The sequence below is a fragment of the Hipposideros armiger genome, unplaced genomic scaffold, assembly GCF_001890085.2.
Source record: "Hipposideros armiger isolate ML-2016 unplaced genomic scaffold, ASM189008v1 scaffold_97, whole genome shotgun sequence".
NCBI classification, from domain to species: Eukaryota; Metazoa; Chordata; class Mammalia; order Chiroptera; family Hipposideridae; genus Hipposideros; species Hipposideros armiger.
The window spans coordinates 2,677,759-2,695,964 of NW_017731447.1; the positions used below are offsets into that span (position 1 = coordinate 2,677,759).

Here is an 18,206-nt window from a genome sequence, read left to right on the forward strand (position 1 = left end):
TGCCTCACCCGGGAAGAGCGCAATGATGGTGCCAACTTGGGCCAGTGAAGCAACGTCCTCCACAACTAGACTGAAGAACAAAACAACAGCAACTTGGCTGTTCCCCTTCCCCTAATTCCCCAGCACTGTTTCCAACCCCCCAATTCCCCAATCAAAAAAAATCTTAAAAAAAAAGTTAAGTTTAATATAAAATATGAAAGTACTTTGTGTTTCTGTGGTTATAAAAGTAATTCATGCTCATTAGACCAAAATTAAATGAAAATTATCCAAAATGCCACCACACATAGATAATCATTGTTACTATTTTGGAGTACATCCCTGTAAAGTTTTACGTATGCACACAGACACACAGACACACACAGAGGCAAGTTTTGTATGCATGTTTTAAACAAATGGGATCGATTAACTCAATTCTGTATTTCCTAAAAACAATCTAGCCCTCTCCAAAAGAAACAAAAAAATAAAGCCCTAAACTCCTCAAATTAGAGTACAAGAAATGCTATTTTACAACCTGTTTTAACTAATATACCACAAGCATTAGTACACTGCAATAGAGAGCAAATAATCATTTTTAGTGTCTAAATTTTCACTGAATAGTAAACTTCTAGTCTCTTTTGAGCTAAGTTGTTCTTCATTCCATGTAAATTCTAAGGACTGCTACTGTAATGTATTCAATCACATTGCTCCCAGATTTTCCTATTGTAAACACTGCCATGAGCATACATCTTTGTTTACTTGGAGGGCATGACATGTACATTTTAAATTATGATACTCATTGCCAACCTGCCCTCTGGAAAAATCATACTAATGTACATTCCTACTGACAGCGTATTAAGTGCTTATATTCCCATACCCTTGCCAATCTAGGTTTGGTTTGTTTGAAATAAAATCCTGCTTTTACTACCATTAATAGTGAAAAGCTTTAGGATCAATTAGGGGAAAAAAGGTATTTGGCTCACATTAAGAAGGCAGTATTGAGGAAAACAAAATAAAACATATTGAGGGGAAAAAAAACTAGGGGAAAAAAACCAGGATCCCAATACACAAAAATTCCCATTCAGTTGGGAGCCGGGTTTTTCATCATCCTGCTCACGCCTCCTCACCGTCTGTTTGTTTTTGTTTTCTTTGTTATGTATTATTTTTTAGTCATCATGTGTGGTGAGAAGGAAAGGAGAGAATGTATGACAACAAAGAAAATGTATGCCTCCAAAAAAGTGCCTCTGAGTCGGATCATGACTTGAGTGCCGGCTTCCCTTGGATCCAACACTGCACCAAGCTCTGCTCAGTGCCAAGTTCACGAAATGGAAAACAGTTTCTAACATTTTACCTACAACATGATAATTAAACTGTTTGCTCTAACTTCTGTGGCCATCAGCCAATTTTCATAATTCTCAGTATCCTTGATGATTCAATATAATCAAAACCTCAGATTATTTCAACCTAGCACACCAAGTGTGACAAAGAGGGAGAAAAAATGCCATCACAGGAGCGGAATTTACCTAACATAGTATTCGTAATCAGAAGTGTAGTCAGCTCTAGACGTTCTTTATATCTGAGATGCAGAGTAGCTGCTTTACATCAGTCGGGTAAAAAAGTTCACTCTATATTTTCTTTAACTAGACAGCATGGCCCTAAGGACAGAATAATAGCAGGTAGGAAATGACAGGAAAAAAGTTTAGATAATGCCTTCCTTTTTGAACCATTATTTAGAGATCCTTCAGGTGTTCACAGAAAGATCTAGGAATCCAACAATCAAAACATCACAATTTAGCTTTCTGTTTATAAAATGTTACTTCAGACCGAGTTGCTGATTCAGACTTAGTAGGAAGTGCCACCTCCCACAGAGCAGCAGCACTGCCTGCGCCCAGTGAACACCCACTCAGGAGACTTGCAATCCAGTTACCCACTACACGGATTCACTGGTACTCTGACCCCTAGGCCATACTGAACAGATACTGACTATTATTTAGAATACAGAGGTTATATATGTGCTGGGCAGCTGTACTGGGCAGCAGCGAAGAACAGAAATTAAGTCCCTGCTCTCAAATTCTAGCTGGAGAGACAGACCAAGACAAGTTCAGCAGGTCCTCGAATAAACGTGGTTTGTTATAATGTTGATGAGGTGCCTTAGGAACCTAATTTTTATTTATATCAGTTAACCTATGGTAACACTGGTTTCGCTTCAAGTTGCAGAACCTATCCACAACGTTAAGTGAGAACTTACTGTATAAATGTTAATAAATAATTTTAGGTAGTGATAAGTGATACAAAGACAATAAAATAGGGATGTATTAGGTAGTGATTTGGTGGGAGGAGAAAACTTCATCGGAGAGACAATCAAGAAAGGCTTATCTCAGGAAGTGATATCTGAGCTAGACTTTGAATAAGGTAAGGTCAATCATGCAATGATCTGGGAGAAAAACGTTTCGGGCAGAGAGAACAGGAAAAGTGAAAGAATGAGCTTTGGGTGTTTCACAAAAAGAAAGAGGGCCAGTTTGACCGGAACACAGTGACTGAGGGAGAGAATGTGAAATGAGGTTGGGAGAGGCCGGATTATATAGGGCCTCAGGACATGGTAGAGTCTGAATTTGATTCTAGGAGTAGTGAAAAGCCATTAAAGGGCTTAAACAAGAAAGTGACATGACCTGACTTAAGTTTTTCAAAAGTCTCTGGTGGCTCTGTGGACCATGGACTGTAGCAGAACAAGAGTGGCAGTAAGGAGATCAATAGATCTGATCAACTGAAATAGTCCATGTGACAGATGCTGAAGGCTTGGGCTAGGGTGGTGATGGGAAGTGAGAAGCCCAGTCAGATCCGGGGTACATTTCAGAGGCGAACTGACATGACTTGCTAATGGATTAGACATGGCTGGTGGGGCAGCGAGGGCAAAACAGAGAAATCAAAGATTACTCCTAGGCTGGGACTTGAACAGCAAGATGGACGGGGGTGCCCCTGAGTGACATGGGGAATACGAGGAGAGGACCAGGCTTGGAGTGAAACGGGGGGGGGGGGGGGGGGGGGGACGGGACACCGGCAATCGCAGGCGCTGTTTGGGGCACGTTAGTACTGAATATCTAATGTATAAGCTGGGGTGTAAACAGCATATAGATGGGACACAAAGCCCACAGGACAGGATGAGATCACTTGGAGAGAAACTAAAGATAGACCCCGGAGACAGGCCAGTATTGATCGGGTCAGAGAGGAAGAGGAGAGCGCAGAAGAGCTGAAAGGGAGGGTCCAGTGCAGTAGGAGGACATTCAAGAGTGTGGGGCACAGAAACGGAGAGAAGGAAGGAGTAACCAACCGGAAGACCAGCAAGCAAAGAAAACTCACAACTGGATATTGCCAGATAAAGCACATTAATAAAGAAATAAGGTGGGAAAATATGTTGTAAAACAAGGCATTTACTGCACGGTTCCATGAAGAGATTTGAATAACCATTCCCATGAATATGTTAGACAGTGGAAGAAATAAGGGATAAACTGAAGAAACCTGTGTCCTGATGTACAAATATTTTCAGAAACCTTAAGTCTATCAGAGGACAGCTGCATGTTTTAGGCAGGAGAGAGTGAGGCGATCATTTGTCAGAGGTCACAAGCGAATAAACTGTGAATTATTTCAATAATTTACAGTGTTTACTAATCAAAGAGAAATTGATTGATATAGTTGATTCATTTGTAGTCTAGGCATACACTTAACCTGGCCTTTAGATACTTAAACATGACTGTACCTATGGTGCTTCTAATGAATAATGATTTTGAATTAATATTAGCATAGGACAGTTATTTTTGGTGCCTGGCCAGCTATGCAAATACCCTTATTGCATAAACAGACTAGATTTAATCACAGACTTTACCGAGCTAGCAATATTTATAACTTCATTGTAAGCCCAAAGTTTTAAACATCTGTCCTTCATTTACTGCATCTTAAATATAGACTTTTATAACACAGGTCAAATTATAAGTAATTACACAAAGACACTAACTATAGCACAATAGTACTTAGAAGGAGGGACAAAATTTCTGAGAAAAGAATTTCTTAACAAATTAACACTTTAGATTAGTAACACTGCCTCCCATTAAAAACAAACAGGGACTTATCTGAAATCAGTAAGAAAGCGTTTTTAAGAGAGCTCCTAGAAGACTAAACTTTATAATATTGAAAATGCTGAAATCAGTTGTTTTTTTTTTTTAAGGGAAGACGTATGTTGTTTTCAAATGTCTCTGTCTTGTGTTAAAAACATTATGCGTGCCGGCCGAGTGGCGCATTGGTTAAGAGCTGGCTTGGGACGCCAGAGGGCCCCAGTTCGGATCCCACATATGAGGGCCAGTGACACTGCCCTCCACAGCTAAGATGCTGAACAACAGCTCAACTTGGAGCTGGGCTGCCGTGAGTCACCGGCGACGGCGTAGGCTGCAGCCCCTGTGGCAGTGGGTTGCCATGGGCTACCGTGTGTAGCCAGCAGCCAGCGTGAGTGGCCAGCAGCCGCAGTGAGCGGCTGTCCAGAAGCCGGCGACTGATCTGCCTCGCCCGGGAAGAGCGCAATGATGGTGCCAACTTGGGCCAGTGGAGCAACGTCCTCCACAACTAGACTGAAGAACAAAAGGACAGCAACTTGGCTGTTCCCCTTCCCCCAATTCCCCAGTGCTGCTCCCATCCCCCAATTCCACAATAAAAAATCTTTAAAAAAGAAAACATTATGCAACTTCTTCATTAATAACTAGTTCTTCAACTGAAGAAAAGGCATTTGCTTTTGATTAAGCTATCACTTTTCAAGCTAAAAAATTTTCAAAAAGTCTCAGCAAATTCCAGAGGTTTGCCGGTTTATCGGGCTGAATACGTTCCGATTTCCCTTCTCTGAGGAGGAGAGAGGCAGTGACTCAGGAAGGTGTCCTGAATTTTCCATCCCCACTCCCGAAAGAGGGGCGCCTTCCTTGGCAGCAGCGTGGTGGTTGGTATTCAGAATTGACCTGGAGAGAGGAGCAGCTCGGCCCTGAAGAGGCTAAATGTTAACTTGCCCCACTTGTGACTCATCACAGGCCTAACAGCCTCCTTTCCAAACCAACTCCAGGCTAAAGGTTTCTTGACCTAACCCAAGGGCCCAGGTGAAAGGAATAAACTGCCAACAGGAGGAGGAGGGCACATGCCCTCGGTGGGAGCACGTTTTTGTTTCCAAGGGGTTCCTGTTTCACTCTCAGACCCCAGCCTGCATCTCATTCTCAAGGTGCCACTGAGGACAAAACTAAGAAAAGGGACCTGAGGCCCGCCCGCACCTGCGCCTCCTCCTCCCTTCCCGCCCCTTACCTGGGTCATTTTGTCCACAGAGACTGGGATTCCGTCGATGGTGAGAGGCGGCAGCTCGGAGTTAACCTCCTGTGGTACGGGGGCGTGTTCTGCCAGGGCAGACTCCAGGTCTTCCAGGATCATGCTCTTGTACTTACGCACCTGCAGGGAATTAAGGGCAGAAGTAAACAAGATGCCCGACAACCAGGGAGGGTCGGTGCCAAGCAACCAGAGACTGGGTGGGGCCAGCCTCCCTCAGCCATTACAGAGCCCTTAGAACCGTCGCTTCTAGAACAGCAGATAAAAATACCCACTGGCCCCAAAGACATCACCTTAAATGAAAAGATGATGAAATTACTGGTAACAACAGTAGAAAAGGAGCCAGTGAGAAAAGCTTTACAGATACACTGCTTCAGTTAAAATCAGGGTTTCTGTCAATGCTGGCCCCATCGTCACCTGTTCTGAATCTAATAGGAATAGCACCCATTATTCGGCCTTTCCCAGACCACTGGATAAAACCTAGATGTGGCAGTTAATGACCGAAATCATTTTCAAGACTCTAAGTAACGTATTCGAAACTACAGACACTTTTCTGCAGTGCCAGATTACTGAAGAGACTGGAGCTTCAAGTGCACAGAGGCTGGACTGAGAGGCATCAGAGAAAAACAACAAGAGGTGTATACTGTAGCTGGGTGGCCAGAGCCCCACAGCTCAAGTCCTCCTCCTTCCTGGTACTCCCTGGAAGGTGACCTTCAAACCCATGCTGCCTCTGTGACTCTGACAAGCCAGGTCTGAACCAGATATTGTTGTTCTGACTCCATTCCTCCCACTGCTGGTGAAAGTTCTCTCAAAAGACAGAACTTAACAGCAGCACATAAGTACATGCACATTCTTCCATCATGAGCAGAAACAGGCGAGAGACACTGGATCCTACAACCAATAATGGGTTCATTCACTTAATAGCATACACAAGGGGTATGAGGAAACCTTTGGGGATAACAAAGAAGCCATGGAATTATGAAAATGTTACAAGATGGGATAGGAAATTAACTTGCGTTCAGGGCTCAAGGCATTATCTTACAAAAAAAAAAGGGAAGAGAAAACGAGGTTTGCCCAGAAGATACAACAATGTTTGAGTCTTGGGTTTTCTGCTTAAGTGGACTGGACTCTCAATCAGGACACACTTCCTTAGAAGTATCTCATTATGAGGATTTAAAAAGAAAGATTCCCACACTCCACCTCAAGCACGTGGAAAAGTAAAAATTATTATTGGCCCCAAAGTTCAACTTTTGCAGTTACAGAATCTTCCAAATAGGCCACCAACGAAGGGGATAAAGAAAAAGTGCAAACATGTAGAATCACCATCACTCTAGATACTCAGTGTTCTCCTGGTTTCTAACAAAAAGAAAAGTTTCAAAAATTGTTGCATACACACACACACACACACATATATATTTTTAAATTTTGATGGGGAGCAGTGTGTTTTTCCCTATCCTTCAGCCTTAGTTGTGGAGGGAGCAGCTCACCATCCCAAATGGGAGTCGCGGCAACCTTGTTGTTAAGAGCTCTAACCACATGAGTCACCCGGCCGCCCCCAATATCTTTTTGAAACATAAACAGTTGGTGTTGCCATGGCAACTTTACAGGTTTAGATTTTCTGCTTTCTAGGTTTCTGTATCCTATGTAGAGCTTTTACACTACCAACCCATAGAAAAACTGAATTTTACAAGCCTAGGTTCTGGTCTTTGAACTTTAATATATCAGGTTAAATCATCACATTAGTACGTATGTTCATATAGTAAGTGTATGATAATAATATAAAATAAATTCCATTGTGCTGGGAACACCTGGCATTCAAAGATGAGCAATCATTAGGTTATCACCATTACATTATTAGCTAGTTTCAAATAATTTCACCTATTTTCATGGGTCAGTAAATTCTAGGAATTCATATCCAGGCATTTTGCTAAACTTATCTGTGCTATATATAATTCCTTAAAAAATATCTTGCGTTTCAAAAGAAAATGCTGGTAGAACATCCCTTGGAGTAATTTACAACAAAACAGCTTCAGGTGTGACCACAGTATTTCTAACCTTGCTTAGTAAAGTAACTTTCCCAGAATTATGAAGCTAGTGCTTCAATTCCATCTCATCTATCAATTCTGAGGTGCATTTTTTTCACATTTATCAGTCGTCTGAAATTGGGATGCAATTTAAAATTGCTGTGGACCAGGCAACATGGGGCATAGTGTCATCGTCCACACACATGTGAGCATGGCTGTTATCCCTGGGGCATGACTACAGCTCCTGCCTCTTCAATCAGCAAACCATTTAGCATCTTTTGAGAAAGGAACGTGGTCTTTGTTGTCTGATAACCTCCCCAGTGATCTTTCTGGTAAGACCAAGAAGCACCAGCAGCAAATTTGTCACAGCTTGGTACAATGTCTCAGAGACAACAGCAGAGCACTTTTTACAGAAATGCAGCACCACCCATGCTCTTGATGGTATGGTGGGCAATATTCCAGGAAACCACAGACACTGATGACTTTCGAACAAAAAGTAATTCAAAAGAGTTGAACTCTCAATGTGAAGTTTTAGGAATATCAGTTATTTCACTTACATTTTCCTTTTTATGTATATACAAAAGCAATTATGATTAAAATCTCCCAGGAAGCCCGAAAGAGCGCTTTCAATAAAATAAAATAAAAATTCTAAAGTGATAAGAACTGTGTCAGTTTGTCAATATTTTTCTTTTTTTGTGGTACGTACATAAATAATGGTGCATTTTATAATTGATGATGTCATAAATATGATGAAATACAGGTTTGTTTGTTTTCCAACCTCTTTCTACCTTCTATTTCCCAAACCACAGCTTAAGTCTTTGTCATTTCACACCAATACGTCACTGTCAACTAACTGGTTTCACAATTAAAGTTAAAAACCATTTAAAAACAAAATAAATAAGTAAATAAACATTAGGGCTTTTACTGCACTACTTCTTAAGTATACCTCCACACTTCATTAAGTTGAAGCCATTCTTAAAAACCTATATAGGGCCAGCCGAGCGGCTCAGTTGGTTAAGAGTTGGCTTAAGAGCATGAGCTCTGAGCAACAGGGCCGCCAGTTCGATTCCCACATGGGCCAGTGATGCTGCACCCAAACTGAGCTGTCGCTGAGCTGCCAACAGGTGGCAGGACGGCTCAGCTGGTGTAACAACAAGATTGCCTATTCGATGGTGGGCTACGCCCACCCATAACTAAGACTGAACTCGGCACCTTGAGCTGAGCTGCCACCCGGATGGCTCAGTAGATAGGGCATGCGCTCTTAACAAGTCTGCCGGTTCGATCCCCGCATGGGCCACTGTGAGCTGTGTTCTCCTTTAAAGAGTCAACTATGCCATTGTAGCATGAAAGCAATGTGTAATCAATGACCATGGCTGTTCCCCAATAAAAAAAATTAAACAAAACAAAACAAAACAAAAAAACCCTATATAAAACTGAATGACTTAAAAGCAAAAAATCACAACAGACCTCAGAGTCCACTTATATACTGGGAAGGTGGATTTAAAAAAAGAGTAAGGATGATTTCAAAGAAGTTGGTGATAACCCAAAGCTATCTCTTGCCTCTGTGACTGACTAATTTCTGTACCTGCAGAACTGGTTAGTCATATCCAGTGTATCCATATCTAAATGCTATAGATTATTGACTGAGGAAAGAACTGTATCTTCAGAAACTACCACGGTTCTTCTGGGGAAAAAAAAAAGATTATTTTCTCTCTGTCCCTCAACAAAATATATCTACGCTTATTCTTATAAAGCTCATAAAAGTACGTGATATGGCAGTAAGCCACCAAGACAATGCCCTCAGAACAGAGCAACTTTAAAATCTATCATTTGCCAAAGCTTTTCACGCCAGCTTTCTGAGAACATTATATATAGGGGGATGATAATCAACATTAATCAGTTTTACTGCTCCCCAGTGAAGTGAGTATTATCTTTATTTTACACATGAGGATCCTGAGCCACAAATAGGAAAAATCAATGTGGGGAAACACTAAAAAAAAAATATCAAAGCTTAAAAACGGCTTTCACACAAGTGGAGTTTTTAGCTACATATGCCCACTCTATTTAATACCAACCCACGGGCAGGGCTGAATCAGCCTATTTAAATGTTGAGAACTATGTCTTCTTATGGGAGCTACACCTTTGCTAAGAATGATAGTCAAAAGGACCAAAACACTCAATGGGGTTGTTCTGAAGGTTTTTTAACCTGCTTTGTTTTAAAGAGCAGAAGCTTAAAAAAGCAAAAGGCTTTAAACCGCAGAAGACATTGGATCTGAAGGTAGTAGGTCCCAAGAAATCTTGAGTTTTGGGGTTAGGACATTTTGTTTTCCGTCATACTCAAAGACTTTAGTCATAGTCTTTCTGCGAGCTTACCTAGTTTTAAGCTATCTCACTACTCCAAGTTATAAATGCAGACATAGCATATGTAACCTTTGCACCTAGTAGCTTCTCCATCTAGCCATCCATCCAACAAATGTTTATTACTCATCTACCGTGTGCTAAGCACTGTGCTAAGGAAGGGAGGGGACAAAATGGTAAGCAAATTTATCAGTCACAGTGTCCCCTTATTGTGCATATTCCAATCTAGTGGAGAAGACAAACACAAAGCTAATCACTAAAATAAATGTATAATTACAAACTGGGACAAGTACTATAAAGAATGACACAATCTAACTTGACTTCATAGAGCTTTATTTCTCAAAGTCTCCATTGAGATATAATGTACGATTAGGATTTAGAAATCAAATCTGCATTTTTGAATTTCTGAATGTTGCCAAATGTTTAAGATGCTTTATTCATTCAACAAATATTACTGAGCAACTACTCACGGCAGGCACTGTGTTTGGCTCTGGGAGCATCAAGGAGAACAAAGTAGACCCAGTCCCTGCCGCTTAGAGCTTACCATCTAGCTGGGGACAACATTAACCAAATAATCACACCAATAAGTAAACAAAAGTGCATTTGTAATAAGTGCTAAGAGGTGCTGTGAGTCTTGGATAGAACAAGGGGCTTTGACCTGTGCAGAAAATCAGAGAAGGCTCCAAGGAGGAAGTGTCAACTGAGCTGAGTTCTTAAACATGAGTTAAAGTTGGTAAGATGAAGATCCTTTCTATTTTGATCTGCACAAAGTAGTTTCAAAACCCCACACCGCACTCCCACCCCTGGATGAGAGGAGGATAGAAGTAATAACCATTATGCTAGGCAGAAGATCGCAAGAATGCGAACGACCCACAGAAAGCAAAGGGCATCTGAGAACATAGCTCAGGTTTCTTACCACATTCTCCAAAGGTGCTGCTCCGAACACTTTAAAGACAGGGTTGGGTTTGGAGGGTGAGATACAGAGGACAATAGCTTGCTGTCCCACTCGAGTAGTATATTCATCTAATGTGGCTCGAAGTTTCCTGAATCAGAGAACAAAAAGAGGATAAAATCAGTTATAAAAGATAAAAATTACAGTGACACAGACACAAAATTTACTTTGGCTTGAGACAATTTATTCTGATTGAATACGTTTCCTTTCACCTGAAATGTGGAAAGGGGAGTGTGGGGTTTGATATTCTGCTCAGTAGCAATCCGCTGTCCCAAAGACCGATGACTAGCCCACTGACAGAAGGGTCTACTACAGGTTTACCTTAGGACGTAGCCATGACACAGTGCTGACAGGGCAAATATCACCTTCCTGATCTTATCGACACCAAAGGGACTTTTTCTGACTGCTATTTATAATGAAGATTACTGCTGAGATGTCCTCTTACAGACTTTATTATATCATCTCCATGCTTAATGAAGGGGCCTTAAATGACCTGCTTCTAATTTCTTTGATATGGTCATTGTTTGTCTCACTGACACAATTTTATCCAAAAACACTACTTTAAAAATGTTGTTGTTTCCAGATTTTCGTGTGATATAAACACTAAATGAGAAACGGACCACAAATGAGGATGGAGTAAGAGCTTTTTCAAATATGTCAAGACTGGATGAAATAGAAATGCTGTCCTTATACCTGTGAAATCAGGGGAGATTATTTTAAAGTTCTGCATCCCATAATTCTTCGGTGAACGTAGTCTAGGGACTGGTGAGTCATGCCAATTCAAAGGAAACAAAGCCAATCTATCTAAAATAAACGTTTTCCATCTTTCTCCAAAAGCATATACTGTTGTGTCTATGTCTCTTATAGCAAATATATTTCTATGAATAATACATTCTAATTTCTTCTGCCTATACTATTATAAAGGAAATGAGAATAACTGCCCACGTGTGATATATGACTTCTTTGTTTGCTGAAAGCTACTGTTAAGTACCTTCAGTTTCTTTTCTTTTCTTTCTTTCTTTTTTTTTTTTTTTTTAAGTCTTATAAGAGTTTATTGGAGCCAAACTGATGACAACTGCCAGGAAGCAAAAAAAATCTCAATGGATTGAGAAAATGCTCCTCCTTCCGTTTCTTAAAATCTTCTTTTCTTAATTGGGACTATATTTTCTAGCTTTTGTCACATATCATTTACATAGACAGGCACTCCATTTGGAATCAACATTCCAGTCAACTTCTAGAAAATTTGGATCTAGTCTTTAAAACACTACAAGAAAAACTTCTGGAACATTTTATAGACTAAATTTCTTATTATATATGCATACATGTTGCACAACCTGTCAAAACATTAAGTTCTCCACATACCACACCTACATACTAACCTTTCTTTGCAACCTACAAATCCTTCTCTTCAGAAATATAAATGAGAAAAGGACCACATACAAAAGAAGAAATCTGGCAGCATTCCTTGAAGGAATGATCTATATTATATTCACTGTCTCCAATTCCTCTCTTCCTATTTTCTCTTGAAGACACTCCAACCCTTTCATCCTTACCACTCCTTTGAAAATGTTGTCAAGTTCAAGCATGACCTCCATCTTGCTAAATCTAATGGTCAATTTGCATCTTATTCAAGCTGTCAGCAGCATTTGACAGAGCTGATCACACGCCCTCTTTCTTGAAATACTTTTTATACTTGGTTTCCAGGACACCATTCTCTTGCCTTTCCTCCTGACTTACTGGTCTCGTTCTGGGCTCCTTTCTAGTTCCTTTCATCTCTCCAACCTCTAAAGGGTACTGTGCTTCAGGCCTAAGTCCACGCTTACTCCCTAGATGATCTCTTCCAGTCTCATAGTTTTAAATACTACCTATATACTTATATCTTCAGCCAAGATCTTTCCTTTGAATTCTAGACTCATACATTCAACTGTTTATTCTGTATCTCTACTTAATGGTTAAGAAGTATCACAAACTTAACATGTCCAAAACCAAATTCCTGATTCTGCCCTACCCTCACTCCTGTACCTGCTCTTCTTCCAATAAGTATCATCTCAGGCCTTCTAGTAATCAGATCAAAACACCTTGAGGTCACCCTTTGGTCCATTTTTTGTCTCAGACCCCACATCCTGTCCATCAGTGAATCATGCTGGAGCTGACTTCTGAAATACACCCAGAACCTGATCACTTCTGACCACTTTTGTTACACTGGTTTTAAGATACTGTCATTTCTGGTCTGGATTACTATAGCAACCTCCTGTTTTCCCTGTTTCTATTCTTGTACCCCAGAGTCTAGTCTCAATACTAGTGACCATTTCAAAACGTAAGCCAGATCATATCATTGCTTTGGTCAAAAGCCTTCACTGACTTCCCACCTCACTCAGAGTAAAGGTCAAAGCCCTTATATTGGACCCAAAAAGCCCATGATATGGCTTTCCACTACCACTCTAACCATGTCGATTGCCTCCCATTCTCTCCTTAGCTAGTCCTCAAACACATTCCTTCCCACTTCAGAATCTTTCCTCTTGCTATTCCCTATTTCCCTAGGGGAAAAGCTCTTCCCCTAGACATTAACACAGGTGCCCTTCCCTTACTTCAGGTTCCTTTTCAAAGGTTGCCTTATCAAAGAGGATTTCTCAGCCCATCCCTACAATAAAAGAGAAACTATATATTCTCCCAATCCCCTAACCTTTCTATTTTCTTTACTCCTCTTTATTTTTGTCCACAGCACCTATCATATCCTGACATTACGTATTTGCTTTTTTTTTCCCCCTTCTCTAGAAAATAAGCTCTTTAAGGGAATCTGTTTCATTCATTGCTATATCCTTGAGGCCTAGAACGATGCCTCACACAAAGCAGGCATATAAATTTTCTGAATTAATCAATGTGATATTATACATCTGTTAATCACATTTCTACTAGTTGCATTTATTTAATTTTGTAAGAGTGCTTTCTACCTTGGTATCCTTAGTGACACTAATAACATTTGTTCTAACTCTGTCATCCATACCATGAAATATTTGAGAAATAACGACAATATGGATAATGAAGCCCTCACCGAAGCAAACGTGTTTGCTGTCTCTTCCGGATAGATGGATTAGACTCAAACACATGAGGCCGTTTCCGTTTTTTTCCTGTTGCCACAGCAGCAGCAGCAGCCATTCCCACAGGACCTGGAATAATAATGTGTGTGCTGAGATTAGGCAGAGCTGGTTAACTATACAAGATAGAACACAAGTAAAGGTACAAAAAAGGTAGCATTTATTTCCTAATACGTTATCAATAAATGTAGAATGTTCTGATATTGTCAATATCTGTCACTATTGTTCAACATGAATATTTTAATTTGCCAATGAAACTTACAATAAATCGTTTTAAAAAGTGAATGGCTTACACCTCCCCATCACATACCAGTTTGAATTTTCTGAATTTGTTTTGTTTTGTCTTCATGCCCATAGTCAGGCCATATTCTCAGAGGTGCTAGATGAGATTGCAGCGTTGAGAGGAAGAGCTTACCAAAACAAAAGATTTACAAATCTCAAATTTAATCTCCATCCCTGTGCCTCTCTTTCCATTACTCCAAGACACAGCCAAGTTAAGGAACTCAGAGATAATCACTCCTACTTAGAACTCCAACAACAACACCAGTTCTAAGAGGGATATCTGGAAGAATACCATCTTTATTTGAAAACTTTTTCTTGTATGTCAGAAAATTGTACCCCAAATCGAGTTGTTGACCACAAGGTCAAGTTGATGAAAACATCCTGGCGGGAAAGAGATGAAAACTGTCCCACTCAAGGGGAAAAAATGTGAATGAAAAGTTGGTTTGCCTTGCCCTGAAATGAATGACTAAAATATAGGGCAGACCCTAAGGAACTACTGGAGTCTCTGATTCATGGAATCTCAACATATCAAAGACTTTTTTTTTTTAAACAGATGATACACCTTTATCCTTATTTGTGAACACTGTAGAAGACTTAAATAAAAATTAAGTTTAATTGTTCACATTTATACTGGCATATACGTTATCTATGTTCTCAGTGGCTCAGTTAAAACAAGCCTTCCTGGAAAATCTCAATGAGCCTCTCTACATGTTGTTTAGTAGTCTAATCTGTCTGACTTAAATAAACCTTCTAAAGAACCCCCAAGCAAGTCAACAAACAAATGAAGGCTTTTTACCCTCCTTTCCATCATAAACAGCTGAGAAGAGGGAAAAAAATCTTAGCGACACATTATTTTCCAACATTTTATATTTTAATATTGTGGTAAGAGCATTTAGCATGAGATATGTCTTAAATGTTTAGGTGTGTAATACAGAATTGTTAAACATAGGCACAAGGGAGGATAGCAGATCCCTAGAACTTACTCATCTTGCATAATTGAAACTTTGTTCCCATTCAATAGCAACTCCCCATTTCCACTCCCCATCCCCTGACAACCACCATTCTACTCTCTGCTTCTATGACTGACTAGTTTAGATGGCTCTTACATATAAGTGGAACCATGCTGTATCTGTCCTTCTGTAACTGGCTTATTTCACTTAACATAATGCCCTCAAGGTTCACCCATGTTGTCGCATACGGCAGATTTCCTTCTTCTAAAGCTGAATACTATTCTATTGTGTAGGTAGGTGTACACCACATTTTCTTTCTTTATTCATCTGTCAGTGGACATTTAGGTTATTTCCACCTCTTGGCAATTGTGAATAATGCTGCAATGAACATGGGAGTACAAATATCTCTACAAGATACTGATTTCAATTCTTTTGAATAAATATCCAGAAATGGAATTGCTGAATCATATGGTAGTTCTATTTTTTATTTTTTGAGGAACTTTCATATTGGTTTCCATAGAAGTTGCACCATGTTACATTCCTAACTGACAGCATACAAGGGTTCTAATTTCTCCACATCCTCACCAATACTTACCTTTTTATATTTTTATAATAGCCATCCTAACAAGTGTGAAGTGGTATCTCACTGTGGTTTTGATTTGCATTTTCCTGATGATTAGTGATGTTGGGCATTCTTCATGTACCTATTGGCCATTTATTTGTATGTATTCTGTAAGAAGATGTCTACTCAAGTCCTTTGTCCATTTTTTTTTAAGGGCTTTTTTTTTCTTTTTTTTTTTTTAAATTGGGTAACAGTGTTTTTTTCCAGGACCCATCAGCTCCAAGTCAAGTAGTTGTTCCAATCTAGTTGTGGAGGGCACAGCTCAGTGGCCCATGTGGGGATTGAACTGGCAACTATGGTGTCATGAACACTGTGCTCTAACCAACTGAGCTAACTGGCCGCCCCATTTGTCCATTTTTTAATCAGGTAATTTGTTTTTATACTATTGGGTTGTAGGAGTTCAACATTTTATTATTAAAACTTTTAAATATATAGCAATGTTGAAATAATTTTACACTGAACATTCATATATCTACCACCTAGATGCTACCATTAACATTTTGCTATGTGTACCTATCCATCTTTCTGCCCACTCATTAACCTACATTTTTAAAAAGAAATTTTTTGATGCATTTCAAAGTCAACAGTATGATCCTCCTAAATACTTTGGTAGGAATATCATTAGCTAGAGTTCAGTACTTGTTTAGAATTTTTTTCTTGAGATAAAATTTACATAATGAAATTTAAAAATCTTAAAAGTGTACATTGAATAAATTTTGAAAAAAATGTGTACACCCGTGAAACCCAATCCCCTAATTAAGATATATAATAATACCATCACTATAGAAAGTTCTCTCATGCCCCTTCCCAGTCAGTTCCTATCCTCTCAAACGTACCCACAATTCTCTTTTTTTTTTTAAACCCTACATTATTTTTGTTTATCTACTGCTTCAAGTAAATGGAATCATATAGTATATACTTCTTTTGTAAGGTTTCTTTCACTGAGAATGTTTTTGAGATTCATCCACATTGTTACATGTATCAATAGTTTGTTCCTTTCGTTGCTGAGTAATATTCCAGAGTATGAATCAACCACAGTTTATCCATTATCCTTCTAATGGATATTTGGGCTATTTCCAGTTTTAGGATATTATGAATAATGCCGCTTAATTAAATTAATTTATTTGTAAATTCAATGCAATTCAAATAAAAATCCCAGTAGGAATTTTTGTGAAACTTAATAAACTGATCTTAAAATTTAAATGAAAGTGCAGAAGGCCAAAAAATAGCCAGAACAATTTTGAAGATTTTAAGAAGGTGTGGGCCAACTCATCCTACCAAATATTAATAGTTACTCTAAAGCTACTCTCAAGCTATAGTCATTAAGACAGTGTGAAACTGGCTGGGATAGAGAAACCAACACAGCTGAATTAAGAGTTCACAGGCACCCTCCTGTGGCAGAAGACAGAGGCAGGAAATAGGACGGACTATTACAAGGATGGTGCTGGGACAACTGCATGTCTGTACAGAAAAATAACGACTAGGTCCCTACATCACACCAGTTGCAAAAAAAAAACGTAAAGGCCTAAATGTAAAACAACAACATTAATAAAACAAAAACAAAAATAACTTTATAACTTCTACAATAAATGATTGGAGAGTATTTATAAACTCAGGGTTAAGAATTTCTTAGACATGCCAAAAGGATAAACAGTAAGGTAAGAGACTGATAAATTTTACAATAATAGAAATCAAAACTTCTATGGACAAAAGAAATAACAAAAAATTGGGGGAGGGAGTGGGAAAAAAACTGGGAGAAGATAACTGCAATGTATATTACCAAGAAGAATTTTAAAAAATATACATACATATATATCTCAATAACTCTTACAAGCCAATAAGAAAAAAAGACAACCCAGTTGAAAAATGGACAAAGGTATAAACAAGAAATACTCAAAAGAAGAAAAACGAATAGTCAATAAAGATCTGAAATGGTGCTCTATCTTGTCTTCCTGCAATGGTTGGAACCTCTAGCTAGTAGAGTGAAGCAAATTAAACCAACAGTAAGAAACTACTTCATACCATCCAACTGGCAAAAACAAAAAATGATTGACAATACCAAATGTGGTAAGGATGAGAATCAACAGGTACTCTGGTTTCTTTCTTTCTTTCTTTTTTTTTTTTTTTTTTAAACTGAGTCATCCTGCCACCTGTTGGCAACTCAGCGGCTGCTCAGCTCGGGCTGGGCATCTGACCGCTGTTGCTTAGAGCTCAAACTCTTGAGCAAGCTCTTAACCAACTGAGCCACTCGGCCGGCCCTCAACAGGCACTCTGGTACACTGCTTGTGGGAATGTAAACTAACGTACGATTTGGAAATACATTTGGAATATCTAGCAAAATTGAAAATGTTCCTGTCTTTGCCCTCCCATTCCTCCTGGATACCCCTCACGCAGTGTTTTTTAAATTGCAGGTTTCCGCCTTTTGGTGGCTCATGGGTAGCTTATTTGTTTTTAGTAAAATGGCGTAAAGTGAAGGAGACTAGAACATATCAGAGCATGTGTCGCTTGTAGTAGGGGTGAGTTATTACTTCATGAGAAAGTGTTATTTCAGTTACATATGCATTTGTGTATTCTAGATCAGAATGTAAAATGTATTATTGT

The 18,206-nt window shown here is 39.3% G+C and overlaps 1 protein-coding gene across 1 annotated transcript in view; it reads right to left on the reverse strand.

The window, feature by feature from the left end:
* Nucleotides 1-18,206, reverse strand: part of NRF1 (nuclear respiratory factor 1) — a 126,516-nt gene that overhangs the window by 58,859 nt on the left and 49,451 nt on the right. The window contains exons 4-6 of the mRNA XM_019646089.1: nt 13,709-13,823; nt 10,621-10,747; nt 5,305-5,445 (exon numbers count right to left, since the gene is read on the reverse strand). Of these exons, the coding sequence (XP_019501634.1) occupies nt 5,305-5,445; nt 10,621-10,747; nt 13,709-13,823 (383 nt within the window). The remainder of the gene's footprint in view (nt 1-5,304; nt 5,446-10,620; nt 10,748-13,708; nt 13,824-18,206) is intronic.